General features: G+C 28.1%; 1 protein-coding gene across 1 annotated transcript in view; it reads left to right on the top strand.

Moving 5' to 3' along the window:
* Fas1 (fasciclin 1 Fas1 domain-containing) overlaps positions 1-19,964 on the top strand; it is a 276,999-nt gene extending 257,035 nt beyond the window's left edge. Inside the window, exons 8-13 of the mRNA XM_016057640.4 lie at positions 1,840-2,002; positions 3,670-3,802; positions 10,850-10,997; positions 13,546-13,717; positions 15,393-15,507; positions 18,187-19,964. Coding sequence (XP_015913126.1) covers positions 1,840-2,002; positions 3,670-3,802; positions 10,850-10,997; positions 13,546-13,717; positions 15,393-15,507; positions 18,187-18,377 — 922 coding nt within the window. The 3' untranslated portion in view covers positions 18,378-19,964. The remainder of the gene's footprint in view (positions 1-1,839; positions 2,003-3,669; positions 3,803-10,849; positions 10,998-13,545; positions 13,718-15,392; positions 15,508-18,186) is intronic.
* Positions 19,965-21,773: the final 1,809 nt, after the last annotated feature.

The raw sequence follows: 21,773 nt of genomic DNA, 5'->3' as shown, positions 1-21,773 counted from the left end.
AAAAATAGCATTCCAAAATAATAATAAAAAAGCAAGATATTGTTGTATTGTTGTTCGAGTTAAAATATAAATTTGAATAAAGTTTTACTTAAAGAAACAAAATTTTGATTTCAACAATAAGCTAGATTGTATTGTTAAATATCATTTTTAAGAAATTTTTTGCTGAAAAATCAACTATAGACATCAAAATTTTTTAAAAAACCAAAACTATCCTTCCTTTTTAGAAGAAATAAGTTCAACTATAGGGTGACAAAGTCTTTCCATATAAATTTAAGGAATTTATTAAGGATACAATGAGAAAAAAGGTATGGTCAAAACAACCAGACAATGGTAACATTCACTGTGTTTATGGCTCTATGATAACACTAAAAAGTACAGTTATTCTTACCGAAGAGCTTTTGAAATAGTTTTGTTAAAATTAAGAAAAAATGCGATTTTCAAGTTTTTTAAAATTTATTAAGTGCGATAAAATTAGGAAATTTTATCATGATACCTTAGAGCATGGCATAAAAACCATTTATTCCTTTAATTTTTCTTTTCAGTTTTGTATTTTTTACTAAATGTGTAATAATAAGTGTTCTATTAGTGTGTCACATCACAATAAGGACTATTTGAAAACCAGAATTTCCGATAACCCTTTACCATATAAACTGGAAAATTACTAAAGAGACAGTTGTATGCTTTGTATTATTTGGTTTTATTAGCAAGAATCATGGTTTTCTTTTACCATAAAAGTCATTACCATGCAGTACGGTAATCTTATAAGATTTTTTTTTCTCCGTGTAGTTGTGAACAATGAAATACTAACACAGGTTGCTCAAAATTGTACAGTCTGTTTTTAAAAAGTTATAATAGGGCAAAGGTAAATGTTATATATGAATAGCAGTCAAGAAAACATAGACGAACATTAGAGCAAAAAACTGTTTGCTTCGAAAACTACGTGCACAATTTCTATTAGAAAAATCAGCATATTCTATATCAGTTTATTATTTTTTTAACATTATAATAAAATATTCTACCTTAATTTCTTCTAAGAAATTTTCGGTAACATACGACTTATATAATTTGATATTTGTATATGTTTTAGTTAGCTAAAATAAGCGATTGCAATAAACATAAATAGACAAAAACAAACTTTAACAAATGTCTGATAAATAAGTTCTACTATTTAAAAAAATAAAAGTATGACAAAAATAAAAGTTGAATGAAGTATGATTATGAAAAACCTAAATTGTCACTATAAATGTTCAACTCTCTATAAATGTTTTCTCTGAACTGTAGCACTTTATTGAGAATAATCTCACTTCTGTATTTATAGCACCTTTCCGTAACTGTCTCCCTTTCCTATAATAATTTATGCATATCTTCATGTATTATATTTTAAGTATCTATAAATGTCGAGCATAGATATACATGCATATTTCATGCAAATATTGCACTTCAACGTCATTATTCCATACAGATCCATAGCAAATCTCAATTATAAGTTTTCTATGGGGACGTAAAGGGTATCGCAATTATACAAAATAACACACACAAATACTCATGGAAGTGATCATGTGGTGCCGGTTTCATTAAATGGGAATATTTTTATATTAAAACAATTTGTATATTATTTGTATTGTATATAATCCATTCTTATATAGTTAATAAGCATTCCTTATGTATCTATAGTTAACGAAAACATGGCACGATGCACACAAAATATATGTCCCTTTACTACCTATTTTTGGGAAAAATAAACATTAAGCCTCTTATAATGTCATTGACTTTCTTAAAAGCCTCAAAATGGGCTTCTCAATAATAATAAAAACTAATTCATTTATAACTTTTTTCCAGCCAATTTTATAATTTGGCCATGAGCAACCTAAGGTTTATGTCATACCTTAAAACGATGGGAAGACCAACAACTGTTTTTGCTCCATCTGATAAAGCATTCAGAGCTATTCAAAATGTGGAAAAGTATCAACAAATCTTTTCTAACGCCACTGCAACAAGCAATGTAAGTACAGAAGTATTGTTTCACAATTAATATTTTATCATTCTTTACATTATATTGACAATTTTATTGTTTTAAAAAGGTTAATGCATGCGTGCATACTAAGTTAAGCATAGCATGTTAAGCATAAATACATGCATAGAGTTTATCGAAATGTACACCCTTTTTCCAGTATATTGAGATCACGTCGAAATTTTCACGAATGTCCTAGTCATATTTTTTGGGAATGGAGTTTACTAAAAATTTAGTAAGATGTGAAGTATATAAGAATTATCAAAATTCTCATCTGGTGAACATTTCACGATTCAAACCATATAAAACATGGGAATTTATTTGGAACCCTATATATATATATATATATATAATCATGTAACAATATCTCCTGTTGACGTACCTGTTGTAATCTAATCTAAATCTATAATACTATATTAATTTCTATTCATATTAAATGACTTAATTTACAATAAATTATGCATAGAAATCTTGAAGAAATTTATTTCAAAATAAAACGGTTGAAGTTCAATTTTTTGGTTTTTGAATAACAAATTTTTCAAAGCAATTTAATACTCTCCCATTTTATATAAAAATTCGACAAAAAGAAAAAAAAAAGATTTGTTTAATTAATGCAACAAATAAGTGTTAATACAACGCATTTTTTTTAAAATTATATAAAGTTAATCATGATTGGAGGAATATTAGGAGATTTGCAAAACATGCAATTTTAATACATTTCCTAAGTTAAATTTTTCTCTCATTTTCTTTCTTTTTCGATTTAAATATATTAACATTTCATATTATTTTTTCAAATAATAGCGAAACATTTGATTACATTCTACGCAGATACTGGATCTCCCAAAAATATCTGTCACTTAAAATATTAGTTTAAAAAAAACAGATGGAGGTTAAAATCTTCGGTTCACTCCACTCTGCTTAGAAAACCTGATATTTTTTACTACTTAGTTTTCAAAATTAGTCACCAAGTACAGAAATTTCAAAGCAATGTTTTATTTGCCTTTCTAGACAATCACAACTGAAATATTTGTAAGCAAAATTTTGCTGCAGGAAAAAGAAGATTATTTTGAAAATATTGCTCATTAGTTTTGCCTTGTTAGCATTGCTCTCTGCTGACAAACTTTGTAACTAGTCTTAAAACTATTTTAAAATAAATCTAATTAGCTAATCAGAATGCAGCAATCCGCATTCCTCTAACTTTTCCTTTTGTTTATTTATCGAAACATCGATCATTTTTGATGAACCTTGTAAAATCTTAAGTATCCAAGCATTTTCATTCTTTATAGTATAATAAAATGATCTATGGACTGACAGTATAAAAGTTTTTTGGTGAATAACATTAATACAGAGTTCTCTAAAAATTATTTTAAATAACAAGTAAATATTTTCTTTAACAGAATATGAAAAACGACTAAGTAGACGCAATCATTTGTCTTCTCCTTCAACAATTTGTTGCAAAGAAAAAGAATGGTAAAGAATGAAACAAAAATTATGCCTTCATGTATTTGCAATTAACTAACAATCTGATAGAGGTCATAAAAAATCGCTAAAGCAAATTACTCAAAGCAAACCCTCATTTCGAACTAATTTTCTGTTTAAATTTAATTTTTTTTCTATCTTTTGCTTCATCAGAATTTTCTTTTCTGTATTCTTTTCAGTTGTTAGAATTACACTTGATTATGGAGTCAGTAGCCACAGAAGATGTCTGGAACAAAAACGTGACTAAACAGTTGACATCGGATAATAGAAGAAATCTTTATTTCCGAGTGGTCGGAGATGAAAGAAACAAAAGTAGGCCTTTAATTATTTTGTTTAATCATTGTACGATTTTACGATCATTCAAGTCAATTTCTTTTTTCATTTCAGTGTTCAAAAATAAAATCGTGCCTTGAATGTAATATACAAGAAAATTACTTTACTTCGGAGTCCCTAAAGCCACTTTCCAATTTAAAACATTCCTTAACATTCATTTTAAAGTTTAATTAATTATTGCATCATTCGGGTAAATAGTCTGTCTGTTTGTTTGTTAGCACAAAGGTTCATTGAGTGCTTGGTAAGGAGTAACTAAAAGTAGCAGTAAGAATTCATCTTATGTTAGTGGATGTTAGAGTCATGTACAGTAATTTTATTAATTTATCAAAGCATTATATAATGTTAGAACCCTTCTTAATTTACCTTTAAATAAAAGTTACATTATATAGATTCTAAGCTTTTTTCATTATTCAGCGACTTAGCATACATTTAATTCAATTTTGTTTAACTATTTCAAAGTTAGAAAACAAAATTATAGTTTAAATCTAATTGACGAAAAATATTTCTATATCCACTTCCACTTTCCAATTAAAACCAGTTTTCTATTCATGGTTGTTTTTCGATGGCTCTTTTATCGCATGAAGTGGTGCTTTTTTTCGAAGTGCTATTTTCATAACAGTTATGAGTTTGTAACAGTTAAATTTGACTTTTAAGTCATTTTTAACCTATATTTATCCAGCGCCTTCTTTGCTTATCTGGTCTCGCAGTGGACTGATCATTAAGACACGGTTCCCAGAAGTCAAGCATCACGGGCTGCGGTCCCACTTGGTGGGTACCCACTTGGATTAGTCGGCGTAGGGACCGAGGGTGTGCGGTATTGATCCTCATTTAACTATTCTGCCGTAAAGTGCTCGGCTTCGCGTGCAGGTCGTCAAGCTACCAAAGCGATGGTGCCATCCCCTCTGCAGAGGATCAAAATTGTGATGGCATGTCTTCGGATCATTCTCAGGGATGTTTCCCAAACCGTCGCTAATAGCCCATTGTGCAGCTCTAGTGCGACGTAAATGAACTACAGCAACTTTGTTTATCCGAAAAATTGAGCGAATCGTGAATATGGAGAAAAGCCTAAGTGTTCAGAAAATGAAAATCATTCGTGGTTTAATTTTTTATATATTCAAATGCTGTGTTATCTGGGCTCGCATAAAATGAGAAAGAAATGTTTAATCAATTTTTTTTATAAAATAGGTTTAGATTATTTTAAAAATTTAAAAAAAGCTTAAGATTTTGATTTTATTTTATTTATTTATTCTAGATTGAATTTAATGCAATGAATTATCTTCAGGATAGTAGTAGCCATTTGAAAAACTTGTGATTGCAGCAATACTTTTAATTCACTGATTCAAATTTTTTTTTAAGTCAAAAGAAAAAAAATAAAATAATATATTTCAGTAGTTTTTGTTAACTTTATTTTAATTGATTTAATTCATGAAAACCAGCATATGGATTTATTTAGTTCTACATCACAGAAACAGAAATTAAATTTTATAAACACATATTAAAAAAATTTTAACCATAGCGAAATTCCTATTTACTCAAAAAATAAAAATTTTAAGAAAATACACCAACATTACTGTCTATTTAATTATTAATTAAATAATGAAAAAAATTCATTAGAATATATTTTCCTTTTCTTTCTTTTTTTAAATTTTTTATCTTTTGTGAAACAAAAACGTTAATGATATTCGCTAAAATTATGTGGCTAAATTCAATTATATTAAGTGAAATTTTAAGTGCAAGTACATAGATTTAAGTGATGATGATTATGGACAGATATATTTCAGTGGACAAGATTCTTGAAAGCATTGATTCGTTTTCGGCGATACCGAATGATTATCCTGAGATTTTTTTCACCTATTTTAGTTAAAATGTTTTCATTAAAAATGCAATTTGTATTAATTTTATTATTTTAGAATTCTTCTGAGGAAGCACTGACAAATAATTTGCAGAAATAAGAGGAATTTGCAGAAACATTGACAATAACCATGCTTTGTAAATACTATATTGCATAAAGAGAAATTAAAATTTATAAATTAAAAAATAAATATAATTTCAAATTACAGCAAAAATTCCTATTTACTCAAAGGATAATATTGAGAATATATATGAGCGTTAATTGTGTACTTACATATTTAATACATAGTAATAAAAAAAGAAATAAACTCATTAGTAAATATTTTCTTTGGAAGAAAAATCCTTCAAATCTAGAAAAAAGAGGCAAAATTAAATTACATTACTTGATTTTTCGAGCATAAGCACATAGATTGTAACGATAAATGATAGATATTTTTCAATGGACTAGATTTATGAAAACACTGATTTGTTTTAATGCAATATCGAATTATAAAATCGTTCACCTTATATCTAAATGCATACTATTTCTATTCAATCTGCGACTTATTTCTATCATTATCTAAAATCATTCTATCATTATATTCATTATCTATCATTCATATTTTCATAATCATATTCGTATGATATTAGTAAATTTTATATTGCTTATTAATAAATTTTGAATAGCTTATATTGATATTAGTAAATTTTGTATAGTTGATTTTAATTAAGTAATTAGGCTATAATGGAGCATTATTTTAACTCAAAACTATGCGGAATAAAATACTAATTTCTACGGACTTTAACACCTCTGATTTCAGCTCAAAAGAAATGTTGATTGATTGTGAAGAGCTGCTGAATCATTTCTTCAGCTATTTTATTGATAACTAAACTGTATGAATTTCTATAACTCTTTCTTTCATTTTACACACACTCTAAAAACCGTAAATTTAATTAACAGAATTTTTACTAATAATATACAAAGAATGTACTATATAAGAGATATCAAAACTAAAAGAACATTGAAATAGCCTTAAGGGATGGAGGCGCCATGTTTCCCTTCAGCACATGTGACGTCATAACCAAGGAGAGATAATTTTTTATTGCATTTTAAATTGCCCAAAAAGGCCTCCGTAAATGATTATGGAGGCCTTTTGGGACAATTTAAATGCTTAATTATTAAATAAACATTTAGGGGGAAAACAATTAGATTTTCGGATTCAGGAGAGAATTTCCAATAAGTTAGGATTGCAAATAAAAAATAAAAAAAATAAAGATGTGCTGTAATTGTTCATTGGCCATTACCCTTGTCTTCCATGCTTATAAATAATTGAATTTATAAACTCTGTATTTATAACTAAAAATGAAAGGATGAGAAATGATCAAATGAAGGAACGCATAACCCACGTGAGTTCCCCAGTGTTGGGCTTCCTTCTTGAACTCACGTAAACCCTTACTGTTACCCACATTTATGTAAACAATTACATAAATCATTATGTAAGCGATCGGTATTTTAATTATATTTTCTGGTTATCAGCAAATGGCAGCACGAATTATAGGTGGGAATATAGTTTCCCATTGGCTTTAAAAGTAATGGCAAGCATGATTAAAAATTAATAGAAAATAACGGATGGGAAAAATTATTCCCACGGTCTTACAAAGGCTTAATTCCTTTTGCCATTCAAAAGCTCAAAAATAAAATAATGATGATCAAAAATAAAGTAATGTTTTCAACTGGGTTCAATAAGCTACTTTCTAAACTGCAACGCTCATCAGCATTTATTTTAGAGATTATTAAGTTGTTGTAACATTTGGTAATTATCGATCCTACTTTAACCTTTAGTAAAAATTACAAGTATCATTTTGTCGCCACGAGCACAAAACAAATGAACAAAATAACCCATTTAAGTTGTGCATTTTCAATAAAATAATTTCTATTTTGATATGGCGTTAGCTAAGTAACATTGAGTATATTTCAAAATCAATTATAATATTATTCCAGGTTTATTTCCCAGCAAGACATATTTATCAAATGATCTCTCCATTTTAAAAATGACTTTAAAGCTAATGCAACATACTTATAAAACATATACCGAGGATAATTACCAATTTTTCCCTTAAAGATATATATCTTTGTTAAAAACTAAACCTGTAATTATTATTGAGAGTTGAATCATATGAGCTTTGAAAGTAAAGTTTCATTTTGCATAAGTAATTTTTACTGCATTCACAAAACATCAGTTTCCTAAAACAAAAGCTTTTATCTTAATATGTTTTTCTTTCTGTTTAATCGTTACTTGTATGCTAGGAGGAAAATAGTGAATGACACATCATTTCACAAACGATATCAGAAAATAAAAGTCATTCATAAAATTACTCTCAATGCCTTTTCCACGTTGTAAATATAAAGAATTTTATCAGAAACCGATAAATCCACTACCATTAAGAACGAAAACCAAGTTCTTTGCATGCAAGCAACGGATCTTTAACTTTTAACGATTTCATAATTAAAGGTTCAAACATGCCCGGGCATCGTTGTTTTACATTTTCTTAAAGAACGAGAGCATCATAAATGTGTTCAAACTTCTTATGCTAAATTTAACTCTTCGCATAACAAATAGCTTTTTAAGCACTGTTTACGAGGTTTTACAAAGAACAAAAAAAAAGAAAATTATTTTAACTTCCACTCCCGAAACATTAAGGTTTTAAAGTATTTTTTCAGCACATGAACTGAGTCATCAATTTAAATTGGAAAGACGAATTTGCGTATAAATGCATACACAGTACTGCTTTTGAGAATTGCTAAGAAAGTTAATTTAGTTTTATAAGTAATGAGGTGTTTATTAAATTAATAAATTTTCTTTTTTAACATTATATGCATTTTAACAAAGACATAGGAATCTAAATCAAGAAATAAATACAGTTTTTTTTTTTGCATGAATACATGAAGAATAACCAAAAACTTTACTCTTCTGTATTTTTTTTTCATCCTGCGTTTCCACACTAATCTTGGATAATATCTGAATTTCGATATCATAATATATTGTTAGAAAATATTGATATTTCATCGTTACACGAAATGTTTTTCAAATTAGCTAATATATATTTTTCTTTACATTGGACAATATATTTTGTTACCTAATTGAATGAAGAAATTTTTATTTAATTATTTATATTAATCATAATTTGAGAAAGTACTTGTAATTATGAAGTTAAAACAGAATAAATATAACCGAATAAGTAAGATTCAATGATCATTATAGTATCGCTTTTTGTATTTTTAGCAACATTGTTATTTGAGATATTTATCGCTGTGGATAGTTTTGACGATATTGTCGGTCTCAAACAAAATCATAGACGATGCTGATCACTAAATTAAATTCGGTAATTGTCGTTGACAATAAGTATCATGATTTCATTTGCTCATAAATATCATTTAATTCCGATTTAACGTGAGACATGTCGTATGGGCAGGGTAGCTCAGCATTTAGAGAATCGGGCGTCGATCTCCAGATGGGACAGGATTCGATTCTTCGAGAAAACTTCGATTTTGGAGAAAACTTCCTTCCCCTTGAAATCTACGTCTAAATTAAGGAATTGGCCTCATAAATGAGGTGTGTTGCTATATATAAGCAGGGTTCTGATCTAAGATGCACTTTCACCTGTGCGGAGCTCTCTTGTCAAACGAAAGGCGTACCTTCCAGATTTAATTGACTAAAAGTCAATGGCTGGCGATGTTGGCTAGTCCAAATGTCTTTCGAAGCAACAACATGTTATATAAGATGTACCATGAAAACGTATTCTAAGGTATTATAAACGCGATATTAAAAAATATCCATGTTTCACAATTTACCATTCTAATGAGCAGCTTTGTAACCAACTCTACTCATCACTAGTTGATAGTTTCTGAACGCTTTTTGTCATTCGAGTTTATTTAATTCTGCATTTTACATTGTTATGTTCGAGCTTATTTAATTCTGCATTGTGCATTTTACATTGTTTAGATAAGTTCCACATAAGTACTTTTTTGTTTACATAAGTACTTTTCTTCCACCGTGGAGAGAATAGTTCTTTTGGACTATAACTTACTATAACCTTTTTACCTGCATATCATTGTTTGCGTATTTTTCATTGCAATACTACAATTCCTGAATCATTTTTCTTAATAAATTAATTTCTCGAATTCAGCCAGACATTAAATTTCTCAACAGGCAAACACATAAAAAAACATCCTTTCAAACTTGACAATTTAAATTTTTTCTATACAGAAATACTTTTTTTCTTTTTTTTCTTTTTCATTAAAGCAATTCCTTGAATATTATTTAAAATAAGATATAAAATAACCTTCAATGACTTAGCCTTGAAGTGAATGAATAACTACGGTTTTAATAATATTAACAAAGATAATTGCTTAACAATTTATTTAAACTTTATTCATTTACCAATTTCTTAATACAATAAACTCAGAATCCTAGTCTGCTATAAAATACCTTGATTTAAACTGCTACACAAATAATTATTTTTCATATTAAATTACTTAAGCTTGCTCATCGTACCATTTTCCTCTACTTCTTGATCCAATACTGCAAGCTTTTTAAGACTAATTTTATAATACATTAGACAGCTCCTGGCATTAAAAAAAAATTATTATGCACGAAATTATTTTTATTTTAAGCTTATTATGGAATTCGTTATTTTAAACTTATTCTCCGCACAGTAATCTTCGTTACTTTTTCCATCTCACTATTTATTACTTTTCTCAATATGTTTCTCAATAAATATGAAATAGTTCATACAGTTTAAATCTCCTCTTTTTAATGGCCAAGCGCAACGTTTATAAAATTAATTTTTCACGAAGTAGTCATTGAAATATTATTTGATATCGAGTAAGATAATACACACATATATATATATATATGTGGGGGGGGGGGCTGATGAGGAGATTATATCTTTTCTTTGTTTTGCTTTCCGGATTTTTAATTTCTTTCTTTCTTCTTTTTTTAAATACTTTTGAGAAATTATTTTTAATAATTTTCTTCTCTTGTCATTATTTTTTATTATTTTCCATATTTTGTCAATATTTTAGCTTATATATATATATATACTTACATTTGTTAACTAAATAGCTAAATTATGCAATTGCATGTAATTTCTTTTTTTAAAAAAATTCTCAAGAGATACATTTTATTTTTGCAGCTTTGACTGTTGAAGGAGGAGGTGTAAATGCCACAGCAATTATGGCAGATATAGGAGCAACAAATGGAATCCTTCACATCATTGATCGCGTGCTTGGAATGCCTTATCTTACAGTATACAGCAAGCTCGCTCATGATCCGGATTTACAGTAAGTCCTTCTACAACTCTCAACTAGGATTAGTCACTTGCTGAAGGAGTTTTGAAATCTGCTGTTTAGGCCATAGAATGCACTATTTAATTCTCTACTGCGATTTTAAGCCTACCTGAATTAATATGCATTTAATTTTAACTTTCTTGAGATGCTTTGAGAACAGTTGATTGTATGTTAAATTCAACCGTCTTTCTTTCAAAGTACTTTCTCGCTGAAGCGTTTGTAAATTATGAAAGGGAATTGAATTTCTTAATGAAGCTTGAAACATAAAAAGAAAGTATTTTATCATTTTCTGCTTACTTGCAGTAATTGCAAAATTTATAATGAGATTTTTTGAATAAATAATAGGTCACGATAAAGATATTTACATTTGTAAGCTCCGATTAGCTATTAAATCATTAAGGGTAATTAAGTTTGATGCTAAGGCATTTTTTGTGGGATTAATTTCACAATCTTGTAATACTATGTGACTAAGTAATCTAACTGAGCGTTGTAGTGTATGACTAATTATTATTACAACGTATGACTTTCTATATGAATATTTAGAACGATATAACCTATTAATGTTTTCTTTTACGAACTTCAGTTTAACTTTTAAAAAACTTTAAAAATGTCGGAACCTTGTCTAATTAAACTATTTTTTTCCAAATATTTTCTCATCACTCCCAAAATATAACCACTAAGTTGTAAATTATTATTCGGTTTCCATTATTTGTTTGTATCATTTCAAATCTCTCAGTGTTATAAATTGTCATCTATTAGCATGTCAAAAAGATTTTATTTGTTTTTGCTTTAAAGTGGAATAGTGTTGGTTAGTAATATTTAATTATTTCTGTTATTATTTTTACTAATTTGGGTTATTAATTATTCTTTTTAATTAAAATTTGTTTACTTTTCATAATTCTCTAATTATAGAGTGAAATGAATTATTTAATTTCTTCCGAGAAAAAAAATTAAAATTTTTTAGACTGAAAATTGCCATTAAAATAACGAAAGATTTTACTGGCCTTTCAGTTAGTAGCTTAAATGGGGTGATGAATATTTGAGTATTATTTTCTTCCATATAATTTATAATCTAGATTCATATAATCTTTATAATGTAGAGTTATTCTAAGTTATTACCGATGTTTCCTATTCACCTGATTTCAACATTTATTAACGGAAAATTATTTCAATAAAAGATACTAATTGATGGTTTTTGTGCTGAAAGGGGGATTAACTTATTGAATTACAACTAGCAACTTTCTGAACTTGTTTCAAAACAGGAAAAACTTCATGCGGTTGCACTTTACAGATGTTTAATTATTGTTTCTATTACATTCTTTAATAAAAAAAAATTATCGCTTTAGATCGGGGTTTCCTAATCATGAACCACATTACCATGGAGTACTAATGAGGAAGTGAAAGGAACCACGAGATGTCCATGACTTCTTATTATTTATTCTTTAATAGTAATTAAATGATTAATCCATGCTAGTTTTTAATCCATTAATAGTAATCTGTTGCTATTCAAAAATAAAAATATCATTGTCAAGTGAATAGAGTTTTAAGTACAAGTGAAATTTGAGTATCCTAAATGAAGAAGCTATGAGGGTTCTCATTCGCTTTCAATACTTGAGAAAAAATCGAAAATTGAATGCGAGGAGCTCGATTAAGCTTCATTCTTTGATTTAAAAACGCTATGTAGTGATTTCGCAATACTATCGAGTATGAAAGGTAATTTCTCTTAATGTCCAGTTTATCTTATATTATTAATGCTTGCAATAGCAAATGTTATTGCTAATTCCTCCTTAGTAATTACCATTAAAGTACTTGAGGGGATTAAGTATGAGTAGTAGTATTTATATTCTCATCACTTAATTTTAAAATTTGCTTCACAGTCTTATACGCATAGACAGAATTTATTTGTATTAAGAAATATTGTACCGCAGACAAATATTTTAAGAACTGAGATGCCGTAAGACAGCTTAAAAAAAGTCGGGGACCCAATGAGATAATAAAATTCCAATATTAATTTAGCAATGATCTGTGAATTGTTATCTTAATTTTTCATTGATTTTTGCTTTTATCATGGAGAAATAATTCTGGTAAAATTATGAATGGTAACTGAATCGTAAAAAAAAAGAAAATAACAATTCAGGTTAATTAAACCAAAATATTTAAATTATTCACTTAGTATTTTGTCTGTTCACATGGTAATGGTTTCAAAATTATAGTTTTTATTACCACACATTTGGTAAAAAATACAAAACTGAAAAGTCAATTTAACCGAATAAGTGATTTTTATGCGGTGCTCTAAGGTATCATGAAAAAAATACTAAGCTTTACCACAATTACCAAATTTTATCACTAGTTATAGAATCAGATTTTATTGTCAATTTTACCAAACTCGTTACTAAAATACCTTGGTAAGAATTACCAAGCATTTTAGAGTACACATAGAGCCAAAAACGCGGTAAATTTTACCATATTCTGGTAGTTTTGACTCTTTTTTTCTCACTAATTTTTCTTGTCTTCATCAGAAATATTTATTTTGTTTCAACAGCACTACTTATAAGCTTGGAATGCAGGAGTCGTGGAATCAGAAGTTGAATGATAAGGAAAAGCGTTATACTTTCTTTGCTCCTAGCCGCAAAGCTTGGGAAGATCTTGAAAGGGAAATGCCATCAGAGCACAAACAATTACATTTGGGTCAATTTAGCTACCATGTACACAAGGTAAAATTAATAAATTGCTATATAACATAATGAAGCCTGTTTAATGTTTTTCTTAACATTGTTAGTAATGTTATAACAGAGTGTATCACTGTCTGTTTTTAAATTTTAACAGTGCTTTAATTTTTTAAATGCATCTAAACTAATAAGGTTAAAATTTCAGAAATTCTGTATCAAATCATGGTACCGGAATTTTAGGTGCATGAACTGTAAAATCTATTTTTAATATAAAATACTGTACCATAATTCTTACAGTAATCTTTATTTAATTAGAGGGTTTCAGTGATTTTACTCTAATTATTACTGTACAAATTACTATAAAAAATTAGATTGAAGAGTTTTGCTGTAAAAAGTACCGGTACTTTAAGTGCCAAAACTTTTTACAGTAATTTGATTCAATTACTTTGCAATGTAGTAGGTTTCAAATTTGAAATTGATGAGCATTGAAACTGAAGTTTAGCTTTTTCAAATTAAATAAGGAGATTTTGTTGAATATTTAAATTATTTGTGGAAAAATCCTTTTCCTTCAGCTTAAAGGATTATGGAGAATTCTTAAGTTTGGCGAATGAACATGATTCTTCCTTTAGCGAAGCATTATTATAACAATTATTAATACTTGAAAAGTTTATTAAACTTACGAAATACTTATCGCAATAGCTATGAGTGTCTTTAAATGCTTAAATATTTTTTTTATTTACTTAATTTTTAATATTTGTATTAATAGTACTGACTTATGGCAATTATGTTTTTTCTTGCTCATAGAGGAACAATGAATTTCGCATTTGATATGCCATCTATTAGTAAAATAAATTCTTATGAATTCTTACCTAAGTAATCATTCTTTTTAAGACCCCAAATAATGTAAAAATCTTTTGTTTTACTTTGAGTAAAATTATATGTACTTGAAACAAAAACTTTTAGATTTTTCCATGTAAATTTATTTGAATTTTCAATCTGATGTTAAATACGTTGAAACAATATTGCGCCCTTGGAAAATGATATTTTACAAAACATTGAAAAAATAGCCTATCTTAATTTTAAAAAATTAAAGTACACTTCTTTAAATAAAATATTCCAACAAAAATATGATGCCTATTTTATATATCCTTTATATCCTTTTATACAATGCAAAAAAGATGAATTTCTAGAATAAAAATTGAGTTAAATAATTTTTTTAATTTTATTTAGTACACTTGCTGCTTTGCCATTGCTAATTAAAAGTCTTATTACACTTATTTTGCTACCAAATGTAAAAACAAATTATCAATTAATTGCTTGTTTCTATCTGCGAAGTTTAAATCAAGCAATGCTACTTAGACTTTCTATAATAATTTTAAGCAATTGAAACTATTGTGTGAAACCGAAATTATGAAACTCAGGGAATTTGTCTGAAACTTGTACTTTTGATAATATATCAGTCGTTAATCGTTCAGTAATAAAAATTTCAATAGCATGTGTTAATGATTTAACACATGCTATCTATGTGCTATTGATTTAACACATGCTATCTATGTGCCATTGATTTAATACATACAATGAATATATTTTATAGAAACGGTATTATTCTTAATCTTTGACATTTTCTGACTGTTCTGTTATTCTGCTTCTTTTTCCATTGGAACAATTGTGAAACGCTAATTTGTAATGTTATTTTTAACGCATCATTATTTTCTTGCAGATACTCGATCGTCATCTAGTTGTTGGAAATGAACTTACTAAGGAAGATCTGGAAAAACTTGGAAAAGTCCAAATGGTTCATGGAATGTTTCGAATTTCACCTGGATATCAAAGTGGTTAGTACTCATTATATCGAGAGTTATTAGAAAATCATACAATAATTAGAAAATCATACAATAATTAGAAAATCATACAAAAGCTAGAAAATCTTATAATAATTTGAAAATAATATAATAATTGGAAAATCATAGGTTTATATTTTCATCGATTCTACTGCATTGCGTTTATCACCTATGATTTCCAGAAATAATTCAAAATGAATATAGCGAATGTAATTCAAAATGAATATAGCGATTACAAACAGCTATAACTATCTAATGAAAAATAATTTTTTATATGAATGTTGATTTAACCTAAAAATTTCTTTACGTAAGGCGCAGTGAAGCGAAATCATGCACATGCGCGAGTTCATTAGTGAAAATGGCGAGTCCCGTGCAGAAAGCATTATGCGTGTTAGAATTTAACAATTGTCATTATGTTATCCCCGGAAGGAGAAGATTTCGTCAGCGTTACAATCAAAAACCTCGAAATGGGAACATTATACGCAGATGGCATAGGATATTTGATGAAACGGGATGTTAGTGCAAAGGAAAAAGTATCAAAATACCACGTGTTTCAGTTGAAAAAGTTGAAAGAATTCGCGGTGTGTATGAACGAAGCCCACGAAAATCGACGCACGAAGGCCGTAGGGAGTTACAAATGCCACAAACAACGATATGGCGTGTTCTCAGACAGAGGCTGCAACTGAAACCGTACAGAATTCTACTTGTGCAGCAATTGAAACAGGAAGACGCGGTACACGTATGAATTACGCTATGTTTATGCTGAAACGCATGGAGGATGAAACAATGGCTGATCGTCTCATTTTTATCGATGAAGCAACCTTCCACATAAATGTTCAGGTTAGCTGGCACAACAGTCGAATATGGAGTATGGAGAAGCCTTCCACTATAATTGAACTTAGCGAAAGATGAAAGTTCTTAGCAAAAGTTCTGCGTGATCTCATCACGTAAATTGTACGGTCCTTTTTTCTTCCGTGAGCGAAGTGTTACGTTAGATGTTTATCTTAACATTCATGAGGTATGGTTAATGCCACACTTAGATACTTATTCTACGGATTACATCTTGTAGCAAGATGGAGTACCGTCACACTAGGGTAGGATGGTTCACATATTTTTAAATCAACATCTTCCAAACCGTTGGACCTGTCGAAGTGGAGATGCCAGTGATGTCATCTGCTTTTGGCCACCAAGATCTCCGAACTTGACACCCTGCGATTTCGAGGTGTGGGGTTTTGTATATGTACTTTTCATGCTCAAAACAATAGAGGAACTCAAAAAAACTAATTTGCAATGTGCTTGCGTCGGTTACCGCATAAATGTTTTTGAATGTATGGCGTGAAATGGACTATAGCTTGGGTGTTGTCCTTGCGACCTAGGGAAGTCCCATAGAAACTCTGTGACGCATGTATACAAAACGTTGAAGTTCCTTCTACATTATGTTTAAGTTTTATCGATAAATTCTTATTCCTTAAATAGTTATAGCCGTTTGTAATAGCTATATTCATTGTGAATTACAATTTATTTAACAAAGTATTGAAAGCGTAGGATGTAAAGACTATCTTTTTACTCTAACAAAAAGAAATACTGTGGAATTTCTAAATTTTTTCATCATTATTACAGGAGCAATCCTAATTTATTTATCATGTGTAGTTTCAAATAATTTATTTATTGTTTTTCTTCGTTTCTTAAGCTTTAGTAAAATTAATTTTTTTATCCCGAAATCTTTTAGTGTGCGTTGCATGTTTACTAGAACTTCGGATTCAAGTGATAGGATAAAGCTTTACAATGAAAGAAGTTTTCAAGTAAAATTAATTAGCAATCAAATGAGCAGGTTGAAATGTGCAAAAATAAAAGAAGGAAAATTTCAAGTTACGGTATAAAATTTCTAAATACGTTCTTTCATTAGTAAAAAGAAAGTTCCGTCAATCATCAACAATTTTATTTATTTTTTTTTTTATTTATTTTGAGTTTAAAAACAAAAACTTTTCGATTCTTCATTTTCGTTACCTTAAAAACACCAGTTGCTATCCATCGTTATTTAACTTAATCAAAAGCTCTGTAGTGCTATCCATCAAAAGATTTAAACTTAAGAACTTTTTAATAAAAGTAATAAAATTTGTTATATATGAGACGTTTTTACTAACCTCATTAAAGTCATTACGAATTCGGCAAATAAAGATTTACCACTTCCAAGCGTAAGTATAGTTTTGAAGTAATTGCGCTAGCGTAATTTAAGGAATCTGTTTCGCAGGCATGCGCAGTTAGTTAAAAGCCATACGTCTGTGAGCATGCGGCATGGTACACAACAGTACTAAATCTTTTTTTACCGGCTATGCACTACTTTCTCGCGAAAAAAATAGAGAGATATAGGTTTTTTGCCTCAAAAAAGCCACCAACTTAAAGATCGGATAAAAACATAAGAAGTTAAAACGTATTGAGTATCTTACATAAATTTATAAAAGAACATAATTTAGAATTGAAGAGTGCAGAACCCAGTATTTCATCAAGAATGGTGTGTTTTAAAAAATTCAATCAAGAGCCTTGCCTTATTTTGTCATGTTGTTTAATTAATTATGAATAAATAAAAATCTAGAAATTTTGTAATTTAGAAATGAATTTTAGTAAATACTTGTTAATTGTCAATGACAAATTCAAATTAAATTATTGTATCAGGTTCATTAAAAGTGGAATGGGAAGGTCTTGAAGCTCATATTGTCCGTCCTGATGTCAAAGCTACAAACGGAATTATCCATGTCATCGACAGAGTAATGATGAAAAGAAGAGATCTTACCAAGTCTGGAGCAGGATCTTGGAGCCCATCGATTATCACATTTGTACTCCCAGCTATTTTCTTCTTGATTTAAATACAATTTTAATTGATTATTCTAATAAAATTCGAAATTTTTGACATCAAGTGTGGAAATCTGAAAAGAAAAGGAAACTTTCGAATCGCTGGTTTATGTACTTATATATAATTTTTTTTGAAAACTCACTAAAAATCAATGTTTTCTGTTTGTATATATTTTATGCAATGATGTTCATGTTAGAATGTGTTTCATTATGATATTTCAACGTTTCAAGAATGTAAAAGATTTCTTGGAGAGTAAGCTAATGCACTTTTTGAAAGTTAAAAAGTCGTACATGCTTTGTACAAATAGAAAGTAATAAAGCATTCTGTGAAAATATTAATTTTATTGTCTCTAAAGTTTTGACAATGTTTTAACAATGGACTTACAAATAGAAATATTTACTTAACATGTTCTTTGTAGTGAATTTTGTAACCTAATTAAATGGACTGGTTAATTGACTGCTAATTGTAATTTTATCAAGAAGGCTGTCATGCTGCATCATTTTCGTGTAATATTGTAGAAATTCTTCTATAATGGTGTTAAATAAACGTAACCCATTCTGATAATAAAGCACCTAGAAAAATGATGCCATCAGGATATTCTAAGAGCAATGATATACCTACATTTGGTATTATTAGAATCTGCTTATCGGGTAGATTTCTTTTTGAATAGTTTTGAAAAAACTTCAAGAAAAAATAAAACTCTCAAGTGAAACGTAAAACTGTGTTTGAAAAGAAGCAATATTTATGTTTCTTTCAATCAACAGATTTTGTATATATCTCGACAGTATACTTTCTTAACATTTAAACATGACTCTCAAGCTCAATGTTTACTATTTATTTGCTGTTATATTTATAATGCTAAATGTGGCTGCAAACATTTAAATTTTATGTTATTTTGCGTCTCTAAAATAATCTCAGACTGAATTTAAAGAAATAAATAAGCATTTTTGTATGTAGAAAACAATTCACCTTTAATGGAGTTTTACAAAATCGTATGCATGTTAGAACCTTTATGTCAGTTTAAGCTCTAAAATCACAAGGTTCAATTAGGTAGTATGCATATCTGACTAGCTTGTAACATATCTGGGATAATGATAAGCCACATTGATTGTAGATTTCCTTTTATTTACCAGTAGATCATTTCTTCTCACTTCTTTAAATACATTTCTGAAAAGCTTAACAATGACTCATCTATTGTAATTATTTCATACAAAAATATACGTAGAAAATTAACTTTGAATATGGTTCAATTTATTTGTCTTCTTATTGTACCATTTTTTTCTTCCAATGCATTGCTAGTTCTGTGCCAATCAAAACTAACAACACATCAAATAAAATAGGTGCTTTTATTTTTGTCCACATAATTTTTGTGTATTTAAAGGATTACATAAGGATTATAAAGGAATTTTTTTGTTTGATAAATCATAAGCTGTTAGTTAATATATATAAAGTGTAATTCAGATTTTTTTAGAATTAATAATGCATTGCCAAGAGATTTTCTAATTGCCAATAAATTCTAGAGGTCATCCATTTATTCTGTGTTCAAATAAATAAATGCCAATTTGCATTTATATTAATTGTGAGATGTTTCTGTCAAAAATGAGAAAAATAATTTCGTGTAAATTCATATTTCAGCTTAAAAATTTAAATCTTTTATAGTTATGCAAATTTATTAATAAATCTTCCTTACACTTTTTGAAAATGGATATTGTATGAAAGGAGGGAAGTCATCGAGTGGTGTATAAAATGAATTATTAATTAAGAGCTTTGGAAATATGTAGCAGATTTTTTCATTCAATTTATAACTGCTTTTTATTTAAAAAAATGTTTAAGATTTGGTTTTAATAATATGTCCATTATTTTTTTTTTATTTTTAATTGGCGACGAATTAATTTTTTCATTTAAAAATACTGAAAGGTACGATCAGATATTTCATCCAAGTGTACCCATTTTTGAGCTTTACTTGTGTTGCAAAATATCATTAAATATTGCATACACATTGTTCAAAAATATTAATATATTCCCAAAATTATTCAAAAAGGCTGTTATTGTAAAAACTTCAGTCTCGTCATAGCTTTCTCGTTTGAAATGAAAGTTTTAAAATCTTTAAATCAACTTCATATCAGAAAAATTCTTGCTAGAGCCCATTTGTAACGACTGATTTTGATCATATATTGTAATGATTTTAATTTCTATTAACAGGCACATTTTGTTACAACTTTTCTTGTAGAAAACTGCTGTTATCTAGTCACTTTAATAATTTTAATTACAATCATTTATTAATAATCACATATAGAAAATTTTACGATTGTTAATAATTGTTCATAAACATATATGTATATAGATGCATTCTAATCTTTTAAAAAATAAAGTATATTTATTTTATTTATTATCATTTAGGTAAGTGTTCCAAACTTTACAGATTATTATATAGGCATGAAAATGTAAATAGTTTCTGCACATTCAGCCTATAGATGGGTTACTTAAATATGATCTCAATTTTTGGGTTACATTCACTGCCAATAATTTCATTATTTCATATGTGCTTTTCTCAATTGCACGGCTGAAGCTTTAGCCCAGTTCTTAAGAAGTAATTTTCCTCCAAATGTCATAATATATGAAATTTATGATCGGAAAATATCGAGCTTTGTAATATGCGTAGCTAAATCGGACAAATTTTTGATCAGTTTTTAATTTTATGTTAATTAAAACAAAAAGTCTCCCATCTTTAATTTACGAAAAACTATGATTGTCATTAGCAGCAGATTTGTATTATAAACTATGTGTTATGTATATCTCATCTATTAACTTTATTAATTTCTATTTTGATGCAATGTTGCTGTTGAAAAATGATATGTCAATGTGTTGTACTAAATTTTGGAATCAATGAAATTTGTAATGTTATATATTTAAGAAAGAGGTTATGAATTCATTATAACGTGGATGTATTAAAAGTGTTTTTATTTGATAAAATATATTTGTTGTTTCTTGTGCTTTGTATATTTTATAAATATAAATTTAGATACCTTGTAATTTAAGCTAAAACCATGTGTGATGAAAATGACCATGTTTTACTCTTGAAAAAGGATCCGGCCCTAAAATTCTAAAATACTCATTTTTAAAGATTTGCCAAATGATTCTATTTTCACTATGACTTTATTATTGTTGTTTTCATACATAATTTGATCAAAGTTGTTTAATTATCTATTTGAATTTTTGCATTTATTTACTCCATTCTTCAGTTTTTCTTATGTCTTTTATTGTATTATATAATGACGTTTGTTGTTAAGACTAACTAAATTTCTTATATTTTGAAATGTAACGTTTCAGTTCAGCTCTTCGTAGTATATTAGGCCGGCCTTTCCATCAACGACATTAAAAGTCATATCTTTATTTGCAAGTGTTTAAA

This window comes from Parasteatoda tepidariorum, chromosome 11, assembly GCF_982258835.1.
Source record: "Parasteatoda tepidariorum strain Cologne lab strain chromosome 11, Ptep-v5.0, whole genome shotgun sequence".
NCBI classification, from domain to species: Eukaryota; Metazoa; Arthropoda; class Arachnida; order Araneae; family Theridiidae; genus Parasteatoda; species Parasteatoda tepidariorum.
This window is presented reverse-complemented; position numbering and strand designations above follow the sequence as displayed.